The sequence below is a fragment of the Sphaerodactylus townsendi genome, linkage group LG05, assembly GCF_021028975.2.
Source record: "Sphaerodactylus townsendi isolate TG3544 linkage group LG05, MPM_Stown_v2.3, whole genome shotgun sequence".
NCBI classification, from domain to species: Eukaryota; Metazoa; Chordata; class Lepidosauria; order Squamata; family Sphaerodactylidae; genus Sphaerodactylus; species Sphaerodactylus townsendi.
The window spans coordinates 91,521,955-91,538,785 of record NC_059429.1 but is presented as its reverse complement, the minus strand read 5'-3'; the positions used below and the strand labels follow the sequence as shown (position 1 = coordinate 91,538,785).

Here is a 16,831-nt window from a genome sequence, read left to right as displayed (position 1 = left end):
TAAAGTACTATGACTTCTGTCAGAGAGTAGGGCTGGTAAGTAGTGGTGCTAAATATTCTCTGTACCTGAGCCAGTTGCTGATAATGCACAGAAACAGTGGTACTTCCACATGTTTTCTCACAGTTTGTCTGTCCTAGTACCTGAACAGTACCTTTACCAGTGGGGTTATTTTTTTAAAGTGGCACTAGATCAGTGGTTCTCAACCTGGGGGTCGGGACCCCTTTGGGGGTTGAACGACTCTTTCACAGGGGTCGCCTAAGACTCTCTGCAACAGTAAATTTACCATCTGTAAAATGGGTAAATGTTAGGGTTGGGGGTCACCACAACTTGAGGAACTGTATTAAAGGGTCGCAGCATTAGGAAGGTTGAGAACCACTGCACTAGACTATCATAATGTTATACCAATATGGGTACCTATGTTTTCTGATTTCCCAGCTTCCATACTTTTAAGTAAAACTCTAGCTCATTCTGCTGTGGAGATATAAGAGGAAAGTCATAACTCTGCAACGAAAGGAGCCAGAGGCTTACTTTTTAATTTTTTTGGGGGGGGGGTGGGGGGTTTGAAAAAAAGAAAGTTGAGAGTTCAAAAAAAACCCCCTTGTATACATATTGAACATAGTCTTCCAGACATGTGAACATAGTCTGTAAGTAGTGGTGCTAAATATTCCTGCCCTATTTTCCTCCTGAAGGGAACTCATAGATTTTCTTACTTCAACTGCTCTCCAGTGACTGAACTCACTTTTCTCACTTGACCTAGAGCCTTCAAGTTTCTGGTATATTTTGCCTTGTATCCACAGGAAGGAGCTGTATCTCCTTTGTAAACTGCCAGGAAGAAATGGCAGCTATTTTGAACCCCATGTAATTTTGTATCCATTTTGAATCTTATGTAATTCCATTATCATATAATGCACGCATGTGACATACCCAACTTCGTAGCCTGTGGCTTGGCTCACTTTCTTGAGTGCTTTGCTCTACTTGTGAGCACTGAGCAGAATAAGTTTGAACTAAATATGGTGGGAATACAAAAGCACTAATTTTAAGGTCTCATTTGTGGCCAAGAAGCTGGACTGTCCTTTTGTTAATTATTTAAAGTGATCTTATGGAGCTAGGGAAAGTTCAGCCAAATTTTCCAAGCCACACAGAGATACTGCCCTTCCTGAGCCATTTTGTTCAGATAGAAATATATAAATCTTCCACACAGGTTATCTATCCTTAGTTCAATGCTTTGGGAAACAGCCCTGTTCCCCGCCAGCAGCTTCTTCCATTGTGCTGCACCTCCAGGGGTGTCCCTGGCTTCTCTCCAATCTTTCTCAAATCTCCTTTGCTCTGATGTTTTAGGAAAAATCACAGCAAAGACTAGGTGGCTTTTGTTCGAGTGGATAAATTTGGATTTTCTGACCCATATGGCAGTAATTTTCCTTGACCCTGTTCCCATGGCAGCCATTTCTTCCCTCACCATCCAGGATGGGAGCTTCTTTCTTTCTTTCTTTCTTTCTTTCTTTCTTTCTTTCTTTCTTTCTTTCTTTCTTTCTTTCTTTCTTTCTTTCTTTCTTTCTTTCTTTCTTTCTTTCTTTCTTTCTTTCTTTCTTTCTTTCTTTCTTTCTTTCTTTCTTTCTTTCTTGTAGCCTTCAACTTCTAGAATGCTATGAATTTGATGCCTTCCCTTTTTAGCTTGTGAATGTGATCCTGATGGCACTGTCCCTGGCTCCAGTTGTGATCCTGCAAATGGCCGCTGCGTCTGCAAGGAGAATGTGCAAGGGGACCGTTGCCATCTCTGCAAACCTGGATTCACCCAGTTAGTCAACTCTAACCCCCAAGGATGCAGAGGTTTGTGAGTTCCCAAGCAGATTGTGAAACTTTCTTCCAAAAAAATACTGATGTTTGAGATGGTACTTGCCAGCTGCACACACAAATGACTTGGTAAGGCAGTGGTTCATTGTAGGCTGGCAGTTAATATGGAACTGTTTAAGGATTCTTGCTTAAAGAAGCTTGCCTAACACGCCATGGTGGAGAAGGCTATTTCTTTCTCCCAGCATTTAATAACCAGAAGCATCTTGCCATTTTGGAGGTTGCCCCCCCCCCCCCCCCCCCCCCCCCCCGCATCATAGGTGACACAGGAGTTCTGTGACTGGAACCCCCAGATATATATTTTGCCCTGCACAAGCAAATGATTGCAAGTGGAAATCATGTGCAGTGGAGCAAATGGAGACAGGGCTAAGTCCCCTTCATACTATTTCCCCCCCAGTGGAAATTCTCTGGCCTTTTTTTCATCCAGTCCACGTTTTTACCACTCCATGTCATTGGTATGAAATACCACTAAAATGAATGTAGCATCTGTACTATAGGGAGGCCACACCAGCAAAGAAGGCTATAGCACTTTGTATTATCAAAGGCTTTCATGGCCAGAATTAACTGAGCGTTGTGGGTTTTCTGGGGTGTGTGGCTGTGGCCTGGTAGTTTCAGCTCCCAATGTTTCACCCAGATCTATGACTGGCATTTTCAGAGGCATGTAATGGTAAGATCTGTTTGTCCATGTTTCACTTCACACTGTGCCACAGAGGGAGACACATTCTTACTGAGACATGTAGGTGAAATATTAGATGCTACCCAACCATGGCCTCACAGCCTGGAAAAAACCACAACAGACAAGTATAGCTCTGTTGATTTGAGTCGAGGAATATAAAACCTCAGCCAGACATCCATTTTAGGAAATCACTTCCCAACCCACCAACCCACTCATTCCCCACGAGCTTGCCTAGTCTGACTTCTGTCTATTAGCTAGTTGGTGGCATCCAGCATGAACATATATTGCAGGATGATTTTAAAAAAATGATTAGCAGGAGAGGAAACTTGTCATATTCTCCCCTAGATTTGTACACTTTTATCCTCATCCTCTGTAAACCAATTGCTGAGAACTTTGTAGATTACAGTTTTAATGGAACTTCATTATCTTGGATAGGTCCATATTGGTTCGGCCTCAGTGATTTCACAGGCAAATGCTTTTAGTTTGATGTACACTCCTTGCAATACATATGTGGATGGACTTCAGCTGTTTTCCAGCAGGTGGCAGTGGGTACTTAGTTAAATTTTGAAGGAGGGCAGAGGACAACAGCAATTAAGAAAAAAAACAGTTCACCAATGCTAGTGTTAGGGATTTGATAATACACCCTTCTCCCTTTGCAAGGGCCCTTGAAGGAAAGTTAACTCAGCAGTTGAATTTCAGTTAAGGCTGCTGCAAATTTTTGTGGGCAAACATTTCCATGCAAAAAAACCCCAGAGAGAGACACTCTATTTTGCTCCATTTAGTACTTGTTTGCTGCCCAAAGCTGCTTTGGGCACATTTTCCTCAAAAAAGAAGGAAGGGGGGGTCTTGCTGACTGTGATTTAGCCCCCCAAGGAATATGTAGCTGGCTTGATACTGTTGCAGTATTGTTGTGGTCCCATGCAATCCATCAAATTTGGCTTCATGATAATACCATAAAGTCAAAAAGGAGAAACGTTCTTTCTGTTACTCTGGTGCATATTTTATAGGAGGCAGGTTCCCCCCTCCAAAAAACCCCCTCCCCTTCAAACATTCTGCATTTCTGACCCAAATGTCCCAGTAGATGACAGGTCCCACTTGTTTGCTCACTACATAGGCTTGAGGCTCTCTTCAAAGGCTAGAAGCATGAAAACCTTCAAATGTTTGAATTAGCAAGGGCTGAATCTGCAAAAAAAAAAAAAAAAAAGGTACCTGGGCAAGCTCTCAAATTGCGCCCCCCAAAAACATTCATTGGCTAGCAGAGTTCTCTAACACTTTTTGAGATAACTTAAGGAATCTCAAGTTTGGTTTCTAAAAATTTTTGCTTGGCAAAAATTAAAAGGGATCTTTTTTCTCAGTTGCTTTGTTTTTGATTTTGCCTCGCCTTCCCTTTTCTCCTTGCCCTCCCCAACTGGTGCTCCCACCTCTGTATTAAATTGTTAAGGAGCTCCAACTGACATTTTAAAAACTGTTATTTTAGTGTTAATAAGGTTTTCATTATACTATGTATATTGAACTGATTATATAAACCTCATGTTAGTTACCTTGAACATGACTATTGACAGGAAAGGGCAAGATAAAAATCTAATAAAATAAATAAATAAAATAAATTTACATTTTTAAACAATGCATGAAAATGCATGGAAATTGTCAGAAGGAATATCTGTAATGTTGCTCCTGTGGTGGAACTCATGCCATGTTAACTAACAAAATATTTTTTCCTTGAAAGCTGTTAGTTTATTTGTCTTTGAGTATTCCCCACCAGGAAGTTCTCCAGAACACACTGAAGTGAGTAATCCAAGCAGCTCGTACATAGGGCTTGCAAAGACAAACTTCCTGGGACATTATGCCTGACATCATTTGGTTCATCATAGCGGGGGTAGAAGAACCTCTTGCATTCGTATTAATTTCAAAACATTCCAAAACTGATTACAAGGCTTAGATTAAACCTTTAAACTGTTCCAAATGTTTTGGGTGCACCATGATGACACAATATCATTATGGTGGTGGCTGGGGGGAATTCTTAGCTGCATACTCAAGGTCTGATTGTCTTGATGTATGCAGCCTGACCTGGATAGCCCAAGGCTAGCATAATCTTGTCAGATCTCTGAAGCTAAGCAGAATTGGGAGGTATTTGACAAGTATTTGGATGTGAGACCTCCACGGAATACCAGAGTTGTGACATAGAGGCAGGTCATGGCAAACTACACGTGAATGTATCCTGCCTTGAAAACCCCACTGGGGTTACCATAAGTCAAATGTGACTTGATGGCAAAAAGAAATGCAACCAATAAGTGCCATGCACGCACCTTCCTAGATCATTACTACCTTAGCCTTTGAGCATTTAAGGGGGTGGGGGGAATGCCACAAACAATTTCCCATCCTCTCCATTAAGTACTTTTGTATGACATTTTCCATCTATTCCATAAAAGTGAAATGTTATCACATATTGAAGGGAGTAGAAGCAGCAGTTTACAGACTCAATGAATATTAAGCATACTTGCATACTTATAGCACTTTTCCAATTTCTGTCATTTTAAATACAAACACGATTCTCTGACAGAAAGTAGTTCAACTTCCTTGAAAGTGCTTTTACAGGTATTTTAATACCCTGCTTGACTGTGAGAAGAAGAATACTGAGAAGTATATGCATATGTCTTTTGAGAACACGAACAGAAAAGGTGCACACATAAGCAACCACCACCATGGACTCTCTGTCCCACTAATAAACTCCAGTATTCATTAAATAATCTCAGAGGTGGGTGCTGTGTGGTTTCCGGGCTGTATGGCCGTGTTCTAGCAGCATTCTCTCCTGACGTTTCGCCTGCATCTGTGGCTGGCATCTTCAGAGGATCTCAGAGGTGTTCCTTCACTTGGGATGACACAGTAGGGTTTGGACCCAGGTCTTTTCATATTATCCTTCCCAACTCTTGGTTGGGAATTTCTGGAAATGCAGGGATAGAACCTGGGGAGGGTTCAGGGTTCAGGGAGAGGAGGGGTCTCACAACTGAGTATCATGTCAGAGAGTCCACCCTCCAAAACAGCCATTTTCTCCAGGTAAACCAATCTTCCTTGTCTGGAGGTTGGATATAGTGCTAACAGATCTTCCACCTAGGACTTGGACGGTGGGGGAGAGCTGGGGAAAGGAATCCAGTTGAATTATTATTGTGACTCAGCTTACACCAACGTGCCTAAAAAGAGAGGGGAATAGGGTGGGAAGTAATAAGGGATGCTTTGTCTGGCTCTTAAGAAGTGGGAAAGGGGAAAAAACCTTCTCTATGCCGCTTTAGGTGCAGGCATTTCTCTCAGGTCAGAAACAGAAAGGGGAACAAGAAGAAGCCACATTACGCCAGAGCAGCTGAGCTACTTCCTGCGCATTCTTCTTTTGCTGAATGATGCTGGAGAGGGCTGGGGAAAAGGAGGCTGGAGGGAAGAGCAGAAAAATACAGGCTATCACCCCCTCCTCACCCCTGGAGCAACTGATGGCCACACTCTTTCTCTCCCTTTCCCTCTTGCCCCACCAAAGATGCATCTGTGTCCCCTCTCTCCCTTCCCTCCTCAACTAGCTTTGGGTTCACTGAAGGAAGAGTCATTGTCACTGATGTGCTCTTTGTGTGCTATTCCAGCCAGGCTGCCCACATCAAGAGCTCAAAGTGGCCAACCCCCTCCCCCTCGCCCAAACATGGGTGCAGAGGCAGCAAATTCCCCTCTCCCCTGGTCCAGGTAAGGGCCGAAAGATGGCAGATCAGCAGCAGGATGCAATGGAGCATAGTGAGTACCTGTGCTGTAGTTTAAACTACTCATGCCTGATAGAGCCGGCTCCTGAATGACTGGAAGGGCAGGAGGGTACAGAATTGGCCAGGTGGGCCTTGTCCTTTCCCCCTTTGAAGAAGAAGAGTTTGGATTTATATCCCTCCTTTCTCTCCTGCAAGGAGACTCAAAGGGGCTTATAATCCCCTTTCCCTCCCCCCCATAAGAAACACACTGTGAGGGGGGTGGGGCTGAGAGAGCTCCGAAGAACTGTGACTAGCCCAAGGTCGCCCAGTTGGCATGTGTTGGAGTGCACAAGCTAATCTGATTTACCAGATAAGTGGCAGAGTGGGGAATCAAACACAGTTCTTCAGATTAGAGTGCACCTGCTCTTAACCACTACACCACACTGGCCCTCCTCCCTCCCTCCCTGTCTCTCTCTCTGCATGGTGAGGGAGGAAGCAGGCAACATCAAGCATGGTTGTCGCTACTGCTGCCAATTGCAGGTCATGTGTGTGTGTGTGTGGGGGGGGGGGGGCTCTGCCTGCACCCCAAAGGAGCACCTGGGGCTGCCAGTTACATGTCTGGAACTAACTCCAGCATTCTTCCAATATTATGTTGATGACATGGGAGCTCCCTCTTCCTGAGGCATTTGGGTAAAAGCCTTTGGTCACCTGGCAGAAGGCCACCTCTTCCAGAAGCTGATGTGGGGAAGAGGCACATCCATTAGCTCCTCCGCTCTCATGTTATCTGAGTGACAAAGGAAAGAGCTGCTCAGAAACAGTTCTCACTCTGTCAAAACACCATGAAAAGTTGCCTTTGAGTTGTTCAAAGGTGTTACATGAAATGTGGTGGTTGACTGAGATGATAGAATTCTGGATTGCAGGCGGGAGGAGGGGTGTTGTGTCATATTTTTAAATGCTTCCTCATTGAGGGAAAAAAATTCTATTTAGAAAGTGAACCCAACAGACAGAGAGGTTTGACATTGCTGACTCTTTACTGCCTGAAGGTTTCTTTTGAATTATCTTTACTGTGATCTACAGAGGCCTCATCTATAAGTCTATCTCTTTGTGCATGATGGGTAAAATGTGTCTGATAACCCTTGCAGTAGTTTCTAAAAGAACCAGCTGTAATTTCCCCAAGCCTGCAAGAATAACAGCTTCTTTGTCTTTCAGATTGTGCCTGCAGTATCTTAGGCAGCCGCAAGGTGCCTTGTGATGACGAGACGGGGCGCTGCTTCTGCCTCCCCAATGTGGAGGGAGACAAGTGTGATAAATGTGCCGTGAATCACTGGAAAATTGCCAGTGGCGAGGGCTGCCAGCCTTGCAACTGTGACCCTCGGAATTCCCTCAGTCCTCAATGTAATGAGGTATTGACAGTGAGGTAGCATGCCATACTTCAGGGTGGGCTGATGGAGGATAATTTTTGACCAGTTGCTGTTTGTAGCATCCCAGTCAGGGTCTTATTGCAGTCTTATGGGAAGTGGGAAAATGTGTTTTATTCTGCAGTGACCACTGAAGCTAGTTTGTATACTAAACAGAATCAAACGGGAAAGTTTTTTCTCAAATTACTGAGCTGGATGAAATGTTAGTCCATAAGTCAGGGTTCTCCAGAACTGACATAACTGAATGCCTCAATTTGACAGAGGGTTTTCAATTTCAATTGAGACCACAGTGAGGGTAGAAGAATCTCTGCTTCCCCTCATTCCTGGGGTGAAATGGCTTGTTGGGCTTTATTTAACCCATGACCGGCCTACACAGGGCTGTGATGAAGTTGAATCAGTTTAGGAGAACTCCTACCTGATTAACATCTTGGGTAGGATGCATTTTGGAGAGCATTTATCTGTTGTACATTTAAACACTTTTCCATTAACAAAAATATCTAAGCATTCAAAGACAAAGCATATATATAGACTGAGTTACTATTGTGTGTACCTGTAGAGACAGGTATTATTTTAAAGAAGTGGGAGCATTCCAAGTAGCAATGCCTGCCTCCACGTGGGACCTGGTGATCTCCTGGAGCTACACCTCATCTCCAGACTTCAGAGATCAATTCCCCTGGAGAAAATGGCTGCTTTGGAAGGTGGACTGTAAGGCATTGTATTCCATTGGGGTCCCTGTCATCCCCAGGCACCACCCCCAAATCTCCATGAATTACCCAACCCAAGAATGGCAACTCTATCCCTTCTAGTGGCCAGGGGGACCTGGCAGAGGACCTGGCAATTCCAACAGGTCCTGAACCAGGTGTTTTGCCTGATATACGTTCTGGGAACTGCACTCCACCATATATTTGGGTAATGTGTCCTACTGGCTTTTGTACCTGGAAAACCACACTTTTTTGCCCCTCAGTGTTCCTGAAAGATATTGTATGAAGAAAGAGCACCAATACCCTGTAAGCTAAAGTGCTTACTTGTGAGTACATCTGCCTGTAGGCAGGCATCTCACTCAGACTGTTGTTTCAAGCAGCAAGAAGAAGAAGAAGAAGAAGAGTTTGGATTTATATTCCCCCTTTCTCTTCTGCAGGAGACTCAAAGGGGCTTACAATCTCCTTGCCCTTCCCCCCCCCCACAACAAACACCCTGTGAGGTGGGTGGGGCTGAGAGAGCTCAGAAGAGCTGTGACTAGCCCAAGGTCACCCAGCTGGCATGTGTGGGAGTGTACAGGCTAATCTGAATTCCCCAGATAAGCCTCCACAGCTCAGGCGGCAGAGCTGGGAATCAAACCCGGTTCCTCCGGATTAGATACATGAGCTCTTAACCTCCCACACCACTGCTGCTCCTGGAATGCTCCACATTAGCCAGCGTTCTTGGAAGGGATATGGTAGTCTACCTATTTCAAGGTTTAGACTTGCAAGCATCTTTCAGTCTAGTCATTTGTCCTCCAAACCAATGAGCCAGTTCAGTGGCATTGTGTTGAAGCTATTTTTGACAACTTGTATCTTCTCCCCACTCCACTCTCTGCAGTTCACAGGGCAGTGCCCATGCAGAGGAGGCTACAGAGGCCTGACCTGCTCTGCTTCAGAAGTACGGTTTTGCCCAGATCAGTCTTATGGAGATGTCAGGGCAGGATGTAGAGGTAAGAGATAAATGCTTCATCTACCTGGAAGCCACTGGGTTCCACGTGCAATCTTCTCAGGGATTATGCCTGTCTTGCTGCTCCTTTTAGATAGGAGCAAGATGTTGCTATTGGTATTTGGGGCACTTTTTTGTTCCACAACTGGCCAAATATCTGTTTTGATTTTATTAACTGTATAACAATTTCACTTGACAGAAATTTTTACAACAAAATATTACCATTGTTTAAAAAGTACAATCTTTGCACATGCAGCCCCTGCCTCTCTCCCCAAGAGATAGGAAAATGTCACAGGGCAAGAGTTTGAAGCCCCTTCTACCCCTGTACCCCAATCCTCATCCAAATTGGGCTCCCAAAGTGCTTCAAAATTGATGTCCCTTGGGAAACTCACAGCTGACATCTTGCTACAAGTCCCTGTGGCAATTACATGCAACATATAGTGTGGACTTTAGAAAGGTGTGACTTGACTCAGGATATATTGTTAGTCTATCACTTGGGAATCACTTAAACATTCTTGAGAAAATCATGCCTTTCTCTTTGTCCTTCCCACTCAACAGCATGTGATTGTAATTTCCCTGGCACAGAGGAGGTGGGCTGTGATAAGTTGACAGGCCTCTGCCTCTGCCACCCTGGCTTTACTGGAACCCGCTGTGACCAGTGTCAGCGGGGTTACTGTGGCAATTACCACAGCTGTGAGGCATGCCACCCCTGCTTCCAGGCTTATGATGAGGACATCCATCGGTTTGGTTTGCGCCAATCCACCTTGAAAAACTCCACGCAGCGGCTACAAATGGGAACGCTGAGCTCTGGCTTCAGTACCCGCCTCTTGGAAGCAGAAGGTGAAGTTCAGCGTATCCAAAGGATCATGGGAAATCCTCTCATGACAGAACAGGGACTGGATCAGGTGGCCAGCACTATTGCTACACTCAGGTAAACAAAGTTTTCTTACTTTTTACCTTCAATAAATAAAGGATGCCCACATAGGGCATCAGGCATGTGGCTGACATTGGCTCCCATTCTCTGCTGCGGCTTCACAAATTGAGGGGCTTTCTGACATCAATTTAACTATACAGTTTGGCTCAATTCTAGAGTGTTGCCTTAACACGATGACATCATCGCACATGGGTGTGAAGGGGAGCATGACTGTCCCGTCCCCTCAGCATTTCCTTCTGTGTGGCCAACTGCAGCAGGTAACCATAGATGCCCATAATAAGCCGAAGAGAACCCCATGTGTTTTAATACTAGAAGTATTTTTCATATGAAAATGAAAATAGGATCTGAATTTTTCTCTTTTTTTGGTTAATGGCTATCTTTAGGCAAGTCACTATCTTCTATTTCTTCATGTAGAAAATGAATGACACACCTCACTTTTTTCAAGGTGCTTGCAAATTAAATAGTTCACAATTTAGTTTGCAGATTAAACAGTACAGTAGAATCCATTGTTTCAAATCTTATTGCAATTTCAGCCTTTTAAATTTAAATTTAAAAAATCTGTACAACAATATGCTTTCTACATTTTTTCACTGCATCTAACCCCCGCCCCTTCCCCCTTGCTCACTTTGCTGATGAAATATAGGCCAAAAGCTTGGACCTTTTAGCCTATAACAGTAGTGCAAAGTGCTCAGTGTGGTAGTGTGGACAGAGTGGAGTTTAGAGAAACAAAGAGAGAGAAGCTGCTTCTGTCACAGTGGGGGACAGAACATGTGTGCATGTGAGAGGAATTGCCCTGCTTGCTCCCCCTCCTCCTACCATATGGGTTGCTGGCTATTGCTCAAGCTCTGCTCTTCTTTGGTACAGGTAGGGCTCCATGTGCATGTGTGGGCCTTGCGTTGCCCCTAGTTCCCATCCCATGCTCTCCTACCTATGCAATAAGAATGTGTTTTGTTGAATAATTTCAGGCAGACCATTGCAGGTTTGAGATCTGAAATACCTCTTATGGATGAAATGTCCCCCTTAACCACTGACATGGATGCTCTTGCTAGAAGCCTGCTGCTGATCACTACAGAGTACCAAAATAAGAAAGCCCAGTTTGAAACCAGTCGTAGCACAGATTTGTCAGGTATTATGTTTTTCTTGATTTGTAAGAAGTTGTGCTTTAATCATAAGTGGGTTGTGGTGGCTGCATCTTCTGCTTTAGATGGGGACGATATAACAAGTAACATGCTTGATGTTAAAAGAGGTCTGTATTGCTGATTTTAAATCACATCCTAGACAGTAAACAATTTTACGGAGGTTTCTTCTAAGAGCTCAGAACAGACAATTTTTCACATTTTTTAAACAGTCCCCCCAATGAAAACAGGTCGGAGTAGTGATAAACCTTGAATGTACTATGAATGAAAGGATTTCTGTCTGAGAATTTGATACACTCTTACAAAGCTGTATTCTCTAAACTCCCTTGGAAGAAGCTCTTGCCTTGTTCACAGACAGTGTTCTTTTAGTTGTAAAGCTTTTTTAGCTGTAAAATTGCAAATCATTTAGGCCCGAAGGTATGGAGGGGTTTTTCTTTAAAAAGTATCATATTTGAGTCTCCAAAGTGGGTTTGTTTGTTTGTTTGGAGTGTTTACAGTCAGACAAAAGAGTTGCCACCTGAGGAGAGGAGGAAGTGGTCCAAGGTTGCAGAAAGAGACACAGAAAACCCATTGTGTGGGTAAAATTTGGCCACAGCTGTTTTATTGGTGTGCTGGCAAAAGAAAGCAGAGGTGTAATATAGGGGACGTATCCAGCACTGGGCAGCATGTCTGCTGTTCCCCAGTAATAACTTTACCCCAACCCAATGCATTGGAGGGGGGACACCAACGCTCAGAGCAGCAAGATAGTGGGAGCCATCTGGGCGCTGGCCTCTGGATGAACTCCCCTTGCTGCCAGGGGGCACAAGCCACCAGCAGCCCCTGCCTGGGCATGTAGTTCCCAGGCTCGCTCCACCCCCCAGGCCTCTTATGAAGGCCCCCACCAAATGGGGAGGGCTGGCACGCAGGCTCTTCCCCCCTGAATGGATCAGACCCCATGTGCAACCCGCCAAAGATCGAGGCCACCTCACTCCGGCCAAAGCTTCCTAAGCCAACAACCAATCACACAAAGCAGATCAGATGCTGTGCAGCCAAAGGTCCATACCCCATTCTGACGGATGGATGCTGTCATTCCGATACAGCATTGGAAGGCAAAACAAAATGTCCCGGTGGGCAACGCTCCTGCCCCCTAGAGATTGCACAAGGAGTGCCACTGTCTTATTGGTCCTGCATCTGGCTAGGTCCACTTTCTCTGGGGCCAATGTCCCATACCATACTTGATGCTCCAATGGGTGTGACCAGAAAATAGTAGTCCCTGGCAACTAGCGTGTCATGAATTCCAAGTCCAACATCATGTGGCAAGCCAGCAACATGCTCTTTTCTGCAGACAGGTCATTCTCTCCCAGCTGGATGATCAAGGTGTGAGGTGGTCCATCCTTTGCAACTGCTCCATCCAGCATTGACTGCAAGACCTTCCAATGCATCACTCTCTATCCCATCCAAAACACAGTTGTGTGGCTGACAAGGCCACAGTCTCTCTCCCAACCAGAACATGAGGTATACTTGGTGTCCCAATGGACAGTGCTGTGGCCAACAATCCAGATAGTCTTGTGATGGCTTGAAAAGTCTGAAAGAGGAGAAACATTAGTTCTCAAGCCAGCACCTGATGATGTGGATCTGCTCCTCAGACAAACCCAGGTGTGCCGCGATGGTAGCGGCACCAATACAGAAGGAGTAGGGGCCAAACTCTGATGCCAGGAGCCCCATGTGGCCCAAACAACCCCAAAGGATGCTGGCAAATTGGAAGCGTGATAGGCACATGCCATCAGAATGTATAAGGAAGGGGCCCTGGGTTGGTGGTCGGACGGAAAGGTAGTTGGCTGTGTCTCTGACTGGACAGGGCAGTCCTCAGGGGGAAGTCCCAAGGACCACCATGGTCCAACGCACCTGCTGATCTGTCTTGGACAGGCAAAGTCGGATGCTCACCTCAAAGCTATCCACCCAATGACAGCATCATTGGCATATAAAAGTATTGGAATCTTCCTATTACCTAGACAGGGGATAAGATTGCAATAAGGCCCAATAAGATTGCTTCAAGGTTATTGATAAATAAAGTGAACAGAATGGGAGCCAGAACACAGCCTTGTCAAATTCCCTTCTGCGCTGTTAAGGCATTTGAGAGTTGACCCTGAGGGCCACAGAAAGGAGAACTGAAACAAATGAAACATTGTATTGTCGAAGGCTTTCACGGCCGGATTCAACTGGTTGTGGTGGGTTTTCCGGGCTGTGTGGCTGTGGTCTGGTAGATCTTGTTCCTAACGTTTTGCCTGCATCTGTGGCTGGCATCTTCAGAGGTGTATCACAGAGGGAAGTCTGGCAAAACATTAGGAACATTTGGCTTATCCAAAATACATTGAAATTTGACTTGAGGTAGTAAATACAACACAAATATTGTGTAAGCATTTTCACAACATTGTCATAGTTAAACCATAGTCTGTATCCATGCAGAAGACTTGCTCTATTTGAACCATGATTCAGCTTGATAAATCATTCCAGTTGGATTGCATTGTTGGGTGAAATATTGCAGAAGCTTCAGTGCTGCCTTCTTTCCTGGTCCTGGTGGAGGAAGATATGACTTATTGCATACTCAGCTAGTTATGGCAGCCCCGTGGCACAGAGTGGTAAGCTGCAGTACAGCAGTCAAAGCTTTGCTCATGGCCTGAGTTTGATCTTGACAAAAGTTGGTTTGAGGTAGCTGGCTCAAGATTGAATGAGCCTTCCATCCTTCCAAAGTTGGTAAAATGCTGGGGGTAAAGTGTAGATGACTGGGGAAGGCAATGGCAAACCACCCTGTGAAACATATAGCCTGCCTACTGAAGTCGTGATGTGATGTCACCCCGTTGGTCAGTAATGCCCTGGTGCGTGCACAGGAGACTTCCTTTACCTTTTTACCCAACTTGCTATGTTCTGATAAAACAGAATAACCACATGGAGCCAGAAATAGCAGACACTCCATTTTGTGTCATATGCAGCTTGTTCACAGTAAAATTTTTTTGCCTTGATGCATTCTGGTTAAAACCCATTACAAATGGGGAATGTAGATGTGAAAGGTGATTGACAAGTGCTTTTCTGTTGACATGTTTGTGATTCACAGCTCTAGCACATCCTTTGTCTTCTCTTCCCCTCCCCCAGATAAAATTAAGTACCAAGGTTTGGGGAGACAACACTGCATTTATGAGTCATGGAGTCATTCATGCTGCATTTTTCTTTGTTCCCACAGGAGCATTCAAGACTGTCAGCTCAGCACACCAGACATCTTCCAACGCCAGCATGCGCATAGCTGGCTCTTCTAGGCTGCTGGCTCAATCCATGCAAAACAGGGAGAAAGCAGAGGAACTAGAAAGTGATCTTACAGAGCATGACTCAGGGCTGGAGTCTCTGCAGGGAGAATTGGCCTTCTCTCCAAACTTGACTCCAATTATTAATAAGGTGAAGCTAACTAAACCTCTGCTTCAGCCTTACTAAACTTGGTATTGATCTATTTGACGATACATAAATAATTTGGTACCCAGTGAAATTTGTTCCCACTATTAACTAACTGGTTGTAGTCTTATGAACCAGTAGATGTTATTAGCCAAGGTCTCGTTTTTATTCTTCATTTTTGCTCTTCCAATATTGCCATGGAGATTCATATCAACATCTCTTGTTGCCATGAAAATCACCAGCCACTCATCCTGCTATTTTTTCAAGCAGTGTTTTCAAATGAAAACAAATGGATTGGGTGGGGTGGCAGGGATGTCAGCTATTCTAGTTGCCTCTGAAATTCAGGGACTCCTCCTCACATGTATCCAAGTAATGTTAAAAACTGATGCAGAAATTTGGCAGGGTATGCTCTCTTTCTCTCTTTGGGCACTTAGATTGGTTGTTGCTATTGTTATTGTCAGGGCAAACTGTTTCCCAAGTGGGTGGGGTGGGTGACTAGTATGATGCAATGAAGGTAGAAATATGGTTTTACTTTAATTTCCTTTTACTGTGGTGGTTACTCCCCATATCTGTGCTCTAGCTTAATGTTTTGTAATAAAGCTTTTCATACAATTTTCTGTTACTTCATTATGAATTTTTCCATTAAATGTGCACAGTGTTTAATGTTAATTTAGGTTCAGTTGACTAAATGACTTAAACTGATGTCAAAGTAACCAGTAGATTGGGAACACTACCAATTAAATGTGTGCAAAACACAAAGGCTACCAGTGACAATGTATGAAATAAGATGACCTTGCAACCATGTTAGAGTTATTAGTTCCTTGAATTGTTTGAGATTTTTGTCCTGTTGATTGCATAACTCAGTTATCTTCTGGCTTCTTTGTTTAGTTATGCAGCAGCATCAGATCAGGAATCTGTACTCCTGGAGAATGTCTTGGGGAACTGTGTCCTCAGCAAAATGCCACTGAATGTGGCCCAGGTTTGGGTTGTAGAGGAATCTTTTCACAGGCTGGCAGCTCCATCCAAACTGCCAGGAAAACCACCCAAGAGATCCATAAGTTAAGCATTCGACTACAGGAGGCTACACAGAAGGTGGGTGGCCAGAAAAGGGTTTGGGTGGGGGAAATTGGGATTCCAAGTTTCCAAGTACAAAACTGTACAAAACTGAAAGAACAAGTTTCAATAAGAAGAATAAATGTACTTTGCTCCTTCATGGTGAAGAAGAGATGGTTTGCATCTCTGGTAGTTTTTTTTTTAATTCCCAGAGTCTTTTCAATGTTTTTTTTTAAAAAAATCAATCCCCCACCCACCCACCCACCTGCAAAATAAGACCAGGTAGCTGAGACATTTGTAGGGTTGCCAATTGGCCATGCTGGCAGGGACTGATGGGAATCATAGTCCATGAACATCTGGGGACCAGAGTTGGACACCCCTGCTCTAGAGTCTACCCTCAGAAGCTGCTATTTCCTCCAGGGGAACTGTTTTCCATAGCCTAGAAGTCAATTACTATTCCAGGAGAACTCCAGGCATTGCTTTGAGCTTGTAACTGAGACGAAGACTCAGGGGATAGAGAATTTTACTGAAAATCACTTGTGCAATTAATATTAAGAGCTTGCAGTTTTCAGGGTGTCCTGTATTCTGTTCTTGCTTTTCTTTTTTCAGTTTAAACACATTTAAATAAATGATTAAATATCACATGAACACTAACTCTACCTGCTATGTTAACAGATAAAATCCACAGAAATAGCTGCCAACCAGATCCAAACCAATGTCCGAAGTCTGAGTGACAAAATGAGCGCAACCAGGACACTGATAGATGGAGACATCCAGCGTACTCAGCAGTTCATCCGCCAAGTTCGCAACTTTCTCTCCGGTAAGGTCAGAATGTCCTATGACTCTAAACATAATGTATCTAAAGACGATGGCAGCAAGACTTGGATAGTAGCTGTGGGATGGAGTACACAGCATGGATGACCCCAACGGTTATATAAATAGCAAAC

General features: G+C 44.3%; 1 protein-coding gene across 1 annotated transcript in view; it reads left to right on the top strand.

Annotated features, from left to right (window-relative positions):
• Window positions 1-16,831, top strand: part of LAMB3 (laminin subunit beta 3) — a 71,349-nt gene that overhangs the window by 40,298 nt on the left and 14,220 nt on the right. The window contains exons 11-18 of the mRNA XM_048497436.1: window positions 1,672-1,827; window positions 7,447-7,640; window positions 9,234-9,345; window positions 9,900-10,272; window positions 11,241-11,401; window positions 14,629-14,837; window positions 15,720-15,923; window positions 16,560-16,704. Coding sequence (XP_048353393.1) covers window positions 1,672-1,827; window positions 7,447-7,640; window positions 9,234-9,345; window positions 9,900-10,272; window positions 11,241-11,401; window positions 14,629-14,837; window positions 15,720-15,923; window positions 16,560-16,704 — 1,554 coding nt within the window. The remainder of the gene's footprint in view (window positions 1-1,671; window positions 1,828-7,446; window positions 7,641-9,233; window positions 9,346-9,899; window positions 10,273-11,240; window positions 11,402-14,628; window positions 14,838-15,719; window positions 15,924-16,559; window positions 16,705-16,831) is intronic.